Below are 14,420 nucleotides of genomic sequence, written 5' to 3' on the forward strand. Positions count from 1 at the left end.
ACGTTGTTATGACTTATAAACCAACAAGAACTAATTTATAAACACTTTTTTAAAGTTAATTCTGAGAATAACTATTTTAAAAATATTGATTTTTTAAATTTCGACCAAAAATCAATATATATTTTTCAAAACGAACTGATCCAAACACACGCTTATATACTTTTTCAAATACAAACCAAAATAAAAAAAAATAACATTTTTTTTTCTTTCTGTATTTTTTTTTACATGTATATGTAAAAAAGAAAAGAAACAAGGAAAGTCAGTTTGGCTTGACCGCTTGACCATAAGCAGTGGAAAGAGGGGGAAGGGGTAACTCGAAGCTACGGGACAATTCCCTCGTTCTCTCTGGCTACTACCACCATCATCATAAGCATCATAGATGGCTCTTCTCAATCGAGCTTCGTCACGCTTCCCTCAACTCCTCTCACCTCAACGGGTACTTTCCCTCCACACAACCCTTCCTTCTCTGTCCGCATCCACACCCACCCCCTATGCTCCGCCACCGCCCCCATCCGCCTCCTCTCCCGCCGGCGTATCCAAGGCGGCGGAGTACGTTATCTCTAAGGTGGACGATCTCATGAATTGGGCCCGCCGTGGTTCCATCTGGCCCATGACCTTCGGTCTCGCATGCTGCGCCGTCGAAATGATGCACACCGGTGCTGCCCGTTACGATCTCGATCGCTTCGGCATCATTTTCAGGCCCAGCCCTCGCCAATCTGACTGCATGATTGTTGCCGGCACTCTCACCAACAAGATGGCCCCTGCTCTTCGCAAGTACTCTTCTCTCCCTTTCTAGGGTTCTTACTTACCTATTATTTTTTCCGTTTAATTCTTCTCTCTGTTCCCGTAGATTTACAATCACATGCCTCAGTCGATGGAATGATTTGCTTTGTTTGTGATAAATTTGAGTGGTTAAATAATATTTTGTATGGATTGGTTTGCCTCGTCTTCCTTCCTCTTGAATGAACCTTAAGATTCTTTCTTCTGTAGCGCGTGGTGGTTAAATAATATTCCAATTTGACTTGATATGCTGTCAATGCTTTCGTTTTTTTCTTCTTCTGAGGCTGTTATATTGTTGTTGAGGAAACTCCGATGATAAATTGTGCTGTGTTCAGCAAGGTGAAGGTCTGTTAATTGAGGATTCCTGAGGCTAAATTGTACATCAGAGGGGAAAACCAATAATCCTCTAGATTTATCAAGCAAATGATAATGTGTTTTGTTTGTTTTAATCAATTCTCGGTTCGGTGTTGTAATAATAGGTTTCTTTAAGTTCTGTACTGATAAGAATCTGGAACTTGGACCTTGTTTTAATCAAAGAAATCTCGTTGAGTTCATTATTCTGCTAATGTTGATAACAGTATTGGATAAGGATTATGAAATACTGAAGATAAAAACTGAAACAGAAAAGGAAATTGACGAGACACTGTAGTCTGTAGACTCTTTGAATGGCCTGTTTCCTAAAATCCTACCTTGCCATTCCTTACTTGAACCTTGCTTGCCTCTTCTCTTCCTAACAGAATCAGGTACATGGCCCCACCTTGCATGTGTGCAGATTGTTGCAATTCATTTGCCCATACTTATTCCCCGTTCTTATTTCCCTTGTTGCCTCCAAGTGCTTTCCCTTGCCTGTCTTCCTAATTAACGCACAAGTGATAGGTGGGTGGCTAACAGAGAGGCTTCCTCCATTGTTTGAATGTTGTTATAGATATCATTTAAGTTGAATGATACCGCAGGTCAAAAGAGCCAAAGAGCTTCTTCTATGGATAATGACTATGTTGTGCTGTGAGAGGGGTGAACTTTCCGAGTTATGTTGTGAAACTAAAAAAGGTTTTAATTTGCTTCTGTTGTTACATAAAGAGTATGAGAGCATGTCACGTTTCTTAATTCTTATTCTTATATATTATAATACAATATTCTAGGTTGCTCATCTTTATCCATCATTATATCATTTACTAGTTTTGATCCTGAACATTACTCAGCTTGCAATTCAACTTGTAGGACCCTGCATCTTTTTAGTTTCAACTGTCGGAATTTTTTCTTTTGTGGTCTTAATGCTCTCTACAATCTTGACAAACATTTATCTTTAAGCTGATAGTGAAGTCCACTGTAACGGCTTATCTACTTGGTGTAGGAATTTTTCCACAATAGATGTGTATTACACATTAGTAATTAATTTTCATACTTTTTTCTGTCTCCCTTCCATGTGATTCTAAGTTTCCATAATTGTTAGTATTAATATTAATATTATTTTATTATTACTACTACTATTGTTGTTGTTATCTTGGAACTTGATTCATGTTCTGTCTCACACTTGGCCAAATTAAGTTAACTAAAATTTACAATTTTTTACTTGATACTGAAAAATTGTTACAGGGTTTATGACCAAATGCCTGAGCCTAGATGGGTCATCTCAATGGGAAGTTGTGCTAATGGAGGAGGATACTACCATTACTCTTACTCCGTTGTTCGGGGATGTGACAGGATTGTTCCTGTTGACATATATGTTCCAGGCTGTCCACCAACTGCTGAGGCTTTGCTGTATGGACTTCTACAGCTGCAGAAGAAGATCAATAGGCGCAAAGACTTCCTCCATTGGTGGACAAAGTGAGGCCGATTAAGTTTATTTCTTGGCAGCCAAGCTATCTTACAATAAGCAATTCATGGTGGTTTACCTTGCTGAAAAGTGCCCGCTCATGTTTGGTGGGGATTGTGTTGATACATTACCATATCAAAGTTTCTGAATGTTCTTTCTGCTGCTTTTACGGGGCTTTATGTCGCTTGGAAGAATAGTGTTTCTTAGTTGTTAATGCTTCATCTGTACCTGGGACTTATACAAGACAAGACATGTTTGGTTTGTAAGTTATGTTTTTATGTCGGACCAATTTCGCCCGCTTATTAATGGCGTTTGAATAAATAATTTGAACTGATGGTTTCTTCCATACTCTGAACGTTCCGCACCCCCTTTCGCATTTATATGTTTGTTTTTACCATTAAAAATTCTTTTTATCGCGATGAAATCAGTATACCTGCGTGTGTGTGTGTGTGTATTTTGAGATGCTTATCAGACTACTTCGACACAGTCAAGAGCACTTTAAGAAACAAGCTTGAGATATCCCACCAAGGTTCAATCTCTTATACCCGTCATCCACTGCCTCCACTTCTGAACGACCATTATCTCAAGACCATTCGATCTTTTTTAGTTATTCGCGTGGTAAGGCGCCCCCATTTCCCTTTCAAACTACCCGCCACGGAGCCCCCCCAAAAAGACAAAACCGAGTTGATGGAAAGTTCGATCTTTTCATTATTCTCTATATTACGTATTATTATTTTAAGATTAATCTGAGTTGATTTGAGTAAGATTATCATAAGCGATAAAGCTCTCCAACCAAGTAATGATATTCTTTATAAGTTTGTCATTTTTAATTTAGTTTATGATTTTTTTTAAGATCTTGTTCACTCGGTTTATAAGGGCCCTATGATAATGGTTTAAAAAAAAATACAAAAAATATTAAAATTTATGAAGAAAATGCATTAATAATGTTTTTGAATAAAATTTGTACACTTTTGATTCTTGATTAGCATTTGTCTTGTTACGAACGATTGAAATGTGTTTTAATAAAGAATGAGTTGAAGAGATAAAATAAAATATCTTCAATAGAGTCACAAAATAAATTATAATAAAAGTAACTATATTATTTTGTAACTTGAAAAATACTGATTATGATACTGTGTAAATTTTCTTTAAGTTGTTCGAATATAAAACAAGATATAATAATTAAATGGCTCATGGGTGAGATTACTGATTATTTGAAATAGCTTTAACTATGCAGTTTGAACTTTATTTACTACTTCCTTAAAAAAAAATTCAATACTAACTGCTTTTAATTTGAATGACATTGGGTTGAGCTTGAATTTACAAAGTTTTAGTAAGAATTGCATTTATAAAGTCTAATTATACTTTTAGGCCGTTTATTTTAATAAAATTCATAAAAAAAAAAAAACTAGCAAACAAACACAGATAAACTGACAAATAAACTTTCGCATAATAATAAAAATATTATTAATAATTAAACTGCACACGAAAAGGCAGCCTTACTTATTACATAGAAAAACACAAAGCGAAGCAAAATATCTGATCTCTCCAACTGGAAGGAATCGTAGGAGCAGGAGTCAACTTAACTAGCCACTCCACTTCCACTCCTATAAATAACACACACCCAAATCAACCCTGTCACCTAGGGTTTGTGGCGATGGCGGAAGAAGCACAGTACTCATCAGGAACCGACTCTGCGCCCCTTAAGCGCAAGTATGAAGACCAATCCACCCACAGGCCCACCGGTTTCTCCGCCCCTCTCTCTCCTCCTTCACCTGCCACCGGCATCGAACTCGCCAAACAGCGTGCTCAAGAAGTCGCCGCTCGCCTCCTCAGTGGTGCTCCTCCTCTCGACGCTAAACGCCCCAAACCCGACAACGGTGCCCCTCCCACCGGCTTCGATTCCCTTGGTGACTAACTACGTCACTCTTTCTCCTCCATTCTTCACTTTTCCCTTTTTGTGTTAGGGTTTTGAACTTGTGATTTTGGTGAATACAGATGCAAAGCCTCAGTATTCAGCTCCTTCTGCTGCTCCTGTCTCTTATGGGCATCAAGGTACGAGCAAGAAGATAGACATACCTAATGGTAGGGTGGGTGTTATCATTGGCAAAGGTGGAGACACTATTAAGTATCTGCAGTTGCAGTCTGGGGCTAAAATCCAGGTTACACGTGATATGGACGCTGACCCTAATTCTTCGACTAGGATGGTTGAGCTTATGGGTACTCCTGAGGCTATTGCCTCTGCTGAGAAGCTCATCAACGAAGTTCTTGCTGAGGTTTGTCGCGCTATTATCTTTGCATTAAATGATTTAAATGTTACTGACATGCATTGTTTTTGTACCAGGCTGAAGCTGGGGGTTCGGGCATTGTTGCACGAAGATTGACTGGGCAAGCTGGGTCTGATGAATTTGTTATGAAAATCCCAAATAATAAGGTGTGGCAAGGATATATGTACTAGGCTACTAGATTATGATTTGTAAAGTGTTTTAAGTGATTGGTGTATTATTTTTTTATCTGTTTGGGTTGATACCGATTGTTGGGTGCATCTTTAGGTTGGCCTTATAATTGGTAAAGGAGGAGAAACAATAAAGAATATGCAAGGTTCAACTGGAGCAAGAATTCAGGTTTTCACTTATAATTAGTGAATAGTGTATTGTTGTCTACATTTTGCGCTTGATATACTTAATAAATCATAGTTAGCTTAAGTTGGGATGTGGGCTTTTACTGCCGTGTTACTATTAATTAGAAAGTAGGCTGAGATAATATCTGACTCTCAAGACTTGAAATTCCTATTTTTTGATACGTTTCATTAATATTGTATATTTTTCAGGTGATACCTCTGCATCTCCCCCCAGGTGACACGTCAACAGAAAGAACAGTAAAAATTGATGGGACTCCGGAGCAGATTGAATCTGCAAAGCAGTTGGTTAATCAAGTCATCAGTGGTGAGGTATGTTTAAGGACACCTCTTTTTTGTTTCATTTGGCATAGCATGTTTTTCCTGCCTTGTGCCAAGTCTAGTTTAAATTTTAAATTATGGATTTTCAACTAGGCTTTGTGTTTTGTACCTTTTAAAGTCTAATTATCTTTTAAAATGATTGAGTTTGATCAAACTAGGTTAATTTTTGTCCTTGCTTAATGTGATTGTTAGATGAATACTGATGAATACTGTATGCCTATGCTGCGTTTTTGTTTACTGTTTTGGATGAATCCTTGATATGTTGCATGATTTTTGGCCTCTCTCTCTTACCAAGTTCATTTGCAGGGGCAGAAAAAATGATTTCGGTAAATTTTATGATGGCTTTTAATTTAGTTGGCATAAATGATTTTTATTCATTCCATGTTTATTAATTCCTTGATCTCATCAGTTATAATGCATCGTATTGTGACCATTATTAGTAAACTCCTGTATGTTCAGGATGTGTTAATGTTGGGCCAAAACATTTTAGCTCTAGGTGTAGGTATTAGGAAGTAGTGCTTTCTTCATAGCTTAAGATATTGATGTCTCTGACAAGTGTCCTTTCACAGTGCGTGATACATCAATATTTGATGGGTATCTGTTACTTATTATTCTATGCTCAGAAGAAAACTAAAACAGTTTCATATTGTTTAGTTGGAGCTCCTGTAAATTTAATGCACATAGGTAGAAGATACATTGAATTGATAATGGCCATTATGATGTTTGAGCGCAAAATCTCCATTGCTCTACAGACTAATTACATCAGCTAGCCAAGTGGAAATTTGATTATAGAGACTAGCCACTGCAGTAGCCATCACTTATTTACTATATTTTCATCATGTTAACTGTATGGTATCTTGTTCAATTAGGGTCTTGATATAATAGTAACATGCATGAATCTGTATTTTTTGGATTGGTCTATGCCTAGGTGGGTGGGTAGTCATAAACTTTCAGGGTCTTTCTGATTCTGACTTGATAAATGTCTATTTTGTTTGTCTGTAGCCTGCCATATAATTAAGATAATGCACCATAGTAATTGTATATTTTTACATATCCATGAATTGAGAACATCGGTGGATATATTTATAATTGGATAGTTCTGTTTTGCTGTCCAAGACACAAAGCTCTTCCGAAGACTTACTTTTACCTGTGGTAAAGTTTTGCCCTTGGCCTTGTGCTTTGGTGAGGTGGATCTTTCATCTTTTGTGGTTTAGGTTCATGGGGTCATGAAGGCTACTGTAATTATGACATTATTTTGGGTTCAAGTGGACACTCATTGGGATTATAGCCTGTTCGACAATGGAATGTGCTTATTAATTGTGCATCCTATGACTGATCTTGTGATTGGGACTATTGTAGGGTTATAGTTTCTATTGGACCATTGGTCACACCACCATGAATCCCTTTGTTGGTTTTCCTTCAGCATGCCCTGGTATGGTTCTAAATCTCAGTTTTGATATTTATTATCAAGGGCAGTAAGTCTCCTATTAATATGTTTTGGACTCTGTAAAGTGTCATTTGATTGGTTACTGAATTATTGTATTGAAATCCTTTTCAACTATGCCATTTGTATTTTTTAGTTTCATTACTCAAAAAAATTTAATCCTTGTGTCTTATTCTGGACTTACATTTGGCATAGTAATAACCTGCAATTTGCCCTTTGCAAGGTGCTTAACCTTTTTTTGCCTATCCTATTATTTCTGTCCATATTTAAATCTTTTGGTTGTTTCATTCAACTAACAATTCCAAGATTACTGTTATCTTCTGTTGTTTCTGAGGTGTTTAATGGCCTGTTCAATTCATGCATGGCATTGTTGCCTTGCTATATCATGCCACTTAACTTCCTCCTATTTTAAAGTTTAAACTCCCCTTAATAAAATTGTATTTAACTTTTTGGTGCTTTTATTTGATAATCCTTTGAGGTTAACCTGTTAGGTTGGGTTGAGGAAAGAAAGGTTGAGAGGATAGTTTCTATGTATTTGGGAGCAAAGAGAAGTTGTCTTGACCATCTGTTCTGTATATTTGCATTCATGATTTCTCCTTCATCTTCTGGTGTGTGAAATATCTTGTTTAATTAATATGCTCATGAATTATATATAATGTTAACAATTGGAATAAGATCCTGCATATTTTGAGATAATATATGGTGGAGTGCCTTTTTACGGCAATAAAGATTGTATGCATGTCTGCTTCTATGGTCTATACTTCCTTTTTGTACCCATTCAATTCGAATAGGGGAAGGGTGTGCTTCTGCTGGAGTAACTCAGTTATATCACGAACCAGTACGGTATGTAGGTATTTATATCCCTTTTTGATCTTGTATGGAATCTTGTTAATGCAAGGCAAATAACTTTTATCTTGTGTTCTTTATATGTTGATTTTTATTTGTGTACGTTTAACCTTTCTATATGCATGTGTTTTTGCTGCTTCCTCTACTCGAATGATTTGGAACCTAGGGTGGAGTTCATTCTTTTTATTTTGATTGCAATTTGTCTCTGCAGAATCGTCTTAGAAATCCAGCAATGTCTGGTGGATATCCTCAGCAAGGTTACCAATCTCGACCACCCTCTAACTGGGCTCCGCCTGTTGCTCCAATGCAACAACCTGGTTATGGCTATGTGCAACCTGGAGCATACACTGGTCCATCACCCCAGTACAACATGCCTCAGCCACCATACACAGGCTATCCTCCCCAGCAATCTGGTGGATATTCCACAAGTTGGGACCAGTCCACTGCAGCACCACACCAGCAGTCTACTCATTCTGGTGGTTATGATTACTATAGTCAACAGGCACAGCAACCACAAAATCCTGGGGGTCCTGCCCCTTCAGCTGATGGGTCCACGTACAATTACAGTCAACAGCCTTCCTCTGGTTATAATCAACAGGGACAGGGTTATGCTCAGGATGGGTATAATGGATATAATGCACCATCCCAATCAGGGTATGGACAGCCACCGTCATATGATCAGCAGCAAGGCTATGGCTCAGCTACTGGATATGGTAGTGGGAGTAACCCAGCACAAGAGGGCCACACTGCTAACTATGCATCGCAGGGAGATTCAGCTCAAGCTCCATCCGTCCCACCGTCTACCATTGCACAGCAAGGTTATCCTACCAGCCAACAGCCAAGCTCAAACAATGCCAACTATCCACCTCAAGGAACTCCTCAGTCAGGTTATGGGATACCCCCTACCTCCCAAGCAGCTTATGGCAATCAACCACAGTCTGGTTATGGATCTGGTTATGGACCCCCTCAATCTCAAAAGCCAGCTGGCAATCCACCTGTTTATGGACAGTCACAGTCTCCCAGCACAGCAGGAGGCTATGGTCAATCAGCATATCCTGCCCAGCCTCCACCTTCTGGGTATGCTCAACTGGAATCTGGCCCTCAAAGAGCCCCACCATCTGGTTTTGGTGGTGCAGTGCAACCAGGGTATGGTCCTCAATCATATGGTACTCCTCAGGGTGGTCAGCCTGGTTATGGTCAGGCACCACCTCCATATGGTAACAATTCTTATGGTGCTGGTTATACTCAGACTCCGGCATATACTAGTGATAGTAATGCCGGTGGAAATAGTCGTGGAAGCTATGATGGTGCACCTGCCCCGGCTGTTCAACAGAGTGGTGTTGCTAAAGCATCACCTCAGAGTTGATATTTTTGTGTTTGGTTTCTTTACTCCCTTATGGGCTGGTTTTATTATGTTCTACCATTTACTATTGTAGGAGTGACAACTTTGTAGCATTGCATTGTTTAGATGGAAGCATTGGTGTATTGAAATTTTCTACTTGTATTTTATCGGATGTCAGACTTGCCTTCTTTCTGTTATTTGATTAATTGTATTGACTCATGCAGTTCGGCTTTGTTATTTTTTCACGACCCAGTTTATTCGAAACTCGGTTTTGATCTGTTTATAACTATTTGGAATAAGGAATTGGGAGAAAGTGACGTCATTTGAAAACTATCAGGATGATATATATATATAAAATACATGTAATGTTGAGAAATCGGTACACTTGTTGCGTTTTGCCTTTATCAGAGGGTGTACGAGGAGGATGCTCAAATACCATAAGTAACGACTCTCTGCAAGTGTAACACAAGGCAGGCTTAGAGAAGGGGGTAAGAAATTTAAATAAAGTAAATCATGAATATTGATATTGATTTCATGAAACGTCCGTGTGCTAAATCCTACCCTCGGTTTTCTATTTCGTTCTAGGGATTTAAGATATCACGTCTTATAGCAAATTTTCGATCAAAGATTCTTGCGCATATGAATTTTCCGTACGGTTATTGAACCAATACTTAATAAGAATCAAACAGTTTATAAAGAAATTGAAATGTAGAAAGGATGTAAATAAATAGTATACAAAATCCAACTTGTTCAGCGTTTATCATAGGTAATCGAGTTAAACCCTACTTATAAGAATTGAACAGTTTGAGCAGATATTGAAATGTAGAAAGGTGTAAATAAATAGTATACAAAAATTAACAACTTGTTCAAGGTTTATTATAGGTGATCGAGTTAATGCCTCTTGGCTCTGGAACTGATTGCTGGTGACTATTTCTTTGAATACTCTAAAGTCGGCGTGCAAGTTCCCATTATGATCAAGAGCAAAAAATCCCTTCTTTATATCTGTGTTGTATACTGTTGAGGTTGAAATGAGTAAAATGAAGGCAAAAAGACCAGGTATACAATGCTATCGAAAGCTTCAACTATATAGCTTGCAGATCAAAATCAGCAAGCAGTTCCTAATTTTTCTAAATGACGTGATTCCTGAATGCCATGATCATTTTTGGTGACAAGAACAAGATAAATGCCAAGATTGAACCAAAGAACATCTTAATAAAATATCTAGCTGGGTCATGATCAACATCTTCAGAGGTGCTGGTTGGTGCATACATTGCTCTTGCCGATGGGAGAGCTTCTATTACCGCATCTGCCAAATCTGTAATAAAGGAAGGGTTAACACCAAGGGCAGGAACACGACCCCAATTCTTGATGCCAGATTCAAGGGCCAATTCCTTGTACTCCATGTCAATTTCTTCAAGGGTCTCAATATGCTCACTCACAAAACTGGGTACAAGAAGACAAGATTACTTCCATTCTCAAGGATGTTTACAACTTTCAACAGTACAGTAACGAGTAACAAATTGGAATATCCATATGCTACTGTCTAGAATTTAAATCATCAAGAGTGGAAGAACAGTAATAATGTACCTTACTGGAACAGCTAAAAGACTCCTCACACCTTTTTGGCCTAGCTCAACAAGAACTTCATCTGTATACGGTTTCAGCCACTGTACAGGACCCACTCGACTCTGGAAATCAGCCAACCAAAACAAATGATATGAGAAAAATAAAACATCATAGAAAGCAAGAATACAAGCTAGCAATTAAACATGAAGTCACCATTTAACTCGATGTCAGAAAAGCATGTCGAAAACAAACCTGATAAGCAAGAGTGTGCTCATTACTAATTCCTCTAGCTTTCAACTCTTTCATGATCAAGAAGATGCACTCCTCCATTTGATCTCGGTACGGATCACCAGCATCCTCAACGTAGCTGACTGGTACACCATGGGCACTAAAAAATATCATTACCTGATATAGAAAAAAAAGATATGCCATGGTTCAGATTGCAGTAAAATACATCACAATGACTTCATTTAATGTGAAAATCATGTAGAAAGCATTCAATACAAGAAATAAATCCACCTCCTTAGGTTCAGAAAAACTCTGGAGCTCTTTCTCAATTAAGTCAGCCATTGACTTAATATAACCTTCTCGTTGATACCATGAGTTTATAATGGAAACAGGAAGCCTACACAAATAAGCATCTTCCCTGGCAAATAAATAACATTATTTAATAAAAATCTTTGAATACTAAAGATCATTCACAAAGACCCAATAAAGTAGTACCTGAAAATATCCTGGATAACACGGATGCTTGACCCAGTTGTCGATATAGAAAACTGAGGATAAAGGGGTAGTACCACAAGCCTTGTTATGCTGTCCCTCTTAATCTATCACACAAGACAAGCTTTTCATTTTAGACTCAACTCTAAGGTGATATAATGGAGTTAAGAATAAATAATCTAACTCATGATTAATCTTCATGTATATCATTTAATTGTGAAATGAAAGCATAGATGTGTGACGAGAATAATGCAGAATGGTTACACTTGACCAAATAGTATGAGAACTTACTTGCTCAACTGCTTCTTCAGTGAACGGGTACCAGTACCGCATCCCAACATAGATATTTGAAGAGAGGCCCTTTGCTTCCAAAGCCATTTTAAGTGCAAGTGCCTGCACAAGCAACAGAAACCAGAAAAGCATTGTTAGTTCCAGCCTAAACCACCAATATACAGAACGTTTTCTGGTATAACAGGAAAAATCCAAAACAGCATTACTTTTAAGGAAAACAAGAGCACCACCCAGCATATAATGGGAAAACCAAAAGATTTGAAGTGCACCTGATCATCTGTAATTTTGCGTAAAGGAGAGCCACCACCAATAGCAGCATACCCTTCCTTGGATTTAGGAGCCCGAAGTACAGAAATTAATTTTGCCAATGGTCGCTGGAGAAACCGAAACAACCTCGGGAGACGAATGATATCCTGTCTCAATACAAAAAAATATAAGAATGCAAATTATAAGAAAGAGTACTAACGCTTGGAATTCATGCAAACAGGGGGAAAAAAGTATAAAAAGCACAAAAACAAACAAACATACAGGATCGGCAAAAAGATTAAATAGAAAAGGTTGAACATCATTCAAAGTCTCCGGTCCTCCTAGATTGAGAAGCAGCACGCCAACTTTTTCTTCCACAGCATGGGAAGGAGATTCTAAAGCAGTCACATCATACACACTCGTGTCCACGGAATATGATGTTGGACCAACTAAGCTTCTCTTGCCAGAGGGATTCAAACTCAATGGTCCTCCAAGCTTTCCATTTTTTCTATAGGTGGAGCTAGAACACAAAAACAAAGATGCTTGAGAAGTTGACTTGCAACAATCCGAATGGCAAGTGACATAGGTAGAACTTCGGATATCAGAACATGACCTGGCAGTAAAGAAAGCAATTTTGATTAGCATTAGTATTCTCCACCTATCAGTGTCAAATCCAAAACAAGGGTTTGCTGCTGGTAGATAATCACAAAATAGAATAATGATATATTATGCCAAATTCTATAATTCCACAATTCCACTTCATAACAGAAGCATTACCCAATAACTTTCATAACTGTCAAAAACTCACAACAATAGGCAAAACCGAGTGTTTCTTTATCCTATATTTACTTTACGCAACAGTAAAACCATAAATAATCTATATGATCGCGCCTATACCAAAACCTACATAATGCGACTCAAGCGGCAAAATTCATTAATAACTATAGTAACCAACTGGAAAGTCGAATCAAGAAATGAAAGATAGAAAGAGACACATAAATGAATAGGGTTTGGTAAAGGTTTTAGGAAACCGGTCTAAAATCGATGAAATTAAGAAACTAAAGAATGGGAATGCGAGAAGGAGAAAAGTTGATGAAAGCTTACGGTGAGGATTTAGGAAAGGACGAAGGAAGAGGAGACGAGGAAATCGCGTTCATGGTGAACAATCTTGAGTTCGGATCCAAACCCCAAAAGCGTATATGGGCGAAGAAAGTTGAACGAATAGAAACGTGATTCTGAGGTGAACGTATTATATATTATTTATTGTAAGTTTGGTTTGGTTGGCGAAGTTGAATTCGAAGTTGAAGTTGAAGCCAAATCAACTCATAAGTCAAATACCAAACCGAGAATCAGTCCATGCTCCCCTTATAATGAAAGCAACGTTTACGTGTTCCAAATTTGGAGCACGCCAACCCACGTTTAGGTCCCTTCGTCCTTTCATAGAAATTTCTCACTTCTTTTTTCTGTTCTGTCCTTTTATATAGATTTCTTATCAATCCCATTTTCATATTATTTTTCTTAATATTTTATAAAAATTTAAAATAAAATATTCAATAATTTTTAAACATAAAATTACAGAAGCGTCAAATGAAAAAATAAATATATTTAATATCTTAAAAAGGTATTTTTTTAAATTTAATACCTTCAAAATTACTTTATTCTTTGAAAAAAATATTTAAGTCCTTGAAAATATAAAAAATTTCCTTTTGGGTTTTATTTTGCTGAAAGTGAAACTTGTCCGTTTTCTTATTTTATACAAGTATATTATTCCATTTCTCGGACATTAAGTAGGGTCAAAGGTCAAATTCATTTAGATATTCCATTATTGTAATTTAGTTTGAGGCTAAAATATATTTTAGATATCACACCTCTAAAGTGCATTAATAAATGTTAAATAAGATAATTGAAATTGTAATTATTGTGAAAAAAAAATTATACATATTTTGCATCTCTTCCTTCACTTTAAAAGAGTTAATCCATACATTTTAATGTCTATCTTTTGATTTTCTGCAGCCTAATCATAAAGTTGTCTGAAATTTCTTCATTTATTAAATTATTAGTCATGTATTTAGTTTTGCGTAAAATCACAACATTTTTTGGGTGCATATTCAAGTGTCTGTTCTTTGTTTTTTTTGCTCAACAAAATCATATAGTATCTTGTTGTGGGCTGGGTAGCTTCGGTTCTTTGTGTTTGGGCCGTGACTGGTCGCACTTTTGACCTTTTTCCTATTTTGGGGATAGATTTTAAAAAAAGGTGTTTACGAAAGAAATTCGGGTTCACTTAATAAGAAAGAAGGAAATTTGGGGTACTAAATTGATTCAAATGCGAAGGGTTAGTACAATTATGTGTGAAAGACTTTACTGTATTTATACGTGCATTGTGTATTTACTTAGTAAAAAAAATTGATATTTA

At 37.2% G+C, this 14,420-nt stretch overlaps 3 protein-coding genes across 5 annotated transcripts; 2 read left to right on the forward strand and 1 right to left on the reverse strand.

Moving 5' to 3' along the window:
• The first annotated feature begins 236 nt into the window (after positions 1 to 236).
• LOC113865284 (NADH dehydrogenase [ubiquinone] iron-sulfur protein 7, mitochondrial) lies at positions 237 to 2,937 on the forward strand. The gene is made up of 2 exons (XM_027499740.1): positions 237 to 774; positions 2,374 to 2,937. The coding sequence occupies exons 1-2, from the start codon at positions 380 to 382 to the stop codon at positions 2,606 to 2,608; spliced, it is 630 nt and encodes a 209-aa protein (XP_027355541.1). The 5' UTR covers positions 237 to 379; the 3' UTR covers positions 2,609 to 2,937.
• Positions 2,938 to 4,125: 1,188 nt separating this feature from the next.
• On the forward strand, positions 4,126 to 11,010 carry LOC113866357 (far upstream element-binding protein 2-like). Of its 2 annotated transcripts, XM_027501240.1 has the most exons (6): positions 4,126 to 4,503; positions 4,592 to 4,869; positions 4,938 to 5,027; positions 5,146 to 5,217; positions 5,424 to 5,543; positions 8,054 to 11,010. In XM_027501240.1, exons 1-6 carry the CDS (start codon positions 4,251 to 4,253, stop codon positions 9,206 to 9,208), a joined length of 1,968 nt encoding a protein of 655 aa, XP_027357041.1. In that variant the 5' UTR covers positions 4,126 to 4,250; the 3' UTR covers positions 9,209 to 11,010. The 2 variants fall into 2 exon arrangements, with proteins under 2 accessions (XP_027357041.1, XP_027357042.1); XM_027501241.1 differs by lacking the exon at positions 5,146 to 5,217 and having other exon boundaries at positions 4,156 to 4,503; positions 8,054 to 9,418.
• On the reverse strand, positions 9,895 to 13,448 carry LOC113866358 (ferrochelatase-2, chloroplastic-like). 2 transcript variants are annotated; one of them, XM_027501242.1, is made up of 9 exons: positions 13,112 to 13,448; positions 12,290 to 12,620; positions 12,031 to 12,174; positions 11,762 to 11,863; positions 11,474 to 11,577; positions 11,270 to 11,396; positions 11,003 to 11,155; positions 10,772 to 10,872; positions 9,895 to 10,627 (listed from the first exon to the last, which is right to left on the reverse strand). In XM_027501242.1, exons 1-9 carry the CDS (start codon positions 13,162 to 13,164, stop codon positions 10,312 to 10,314), a joined length of 1,431 nt encoding a protein of 476 aa, XP_027357043.1. In that variant the 5' UTR covers positions 13,165 to 13,448; the 3' UTR covers positions 9,895 to 10,311. The 2 variants fall into 2 exon arrangements, with proteins under 2 accessions (XP_027357043.1, XP_027357044.1); XM_027501243.1 differs by having other exon boundaries at positions 9,919 to 10,627; positions 11,270 to 11,375; positions 13,112 to 13,180.
• Positions 13,449 to 14,420: the final 972 nt, after the last annotated feature.

This window comes from Abrus precatorius, unplaced genomic scaffold, assembly GCF_003935025.1.
Source record: "Abrus precatorius isolate BTA unplaced genomic scaffold, Abrus_2018 Scaffold4, whole genome shotgun sequence".
Lineage (NCBI taxonomy): Eukaryota > Viridiplantae > Streptophyta > Magnoliopsida > Fabales > Fabaceae > Abrus > Abrus precatorius.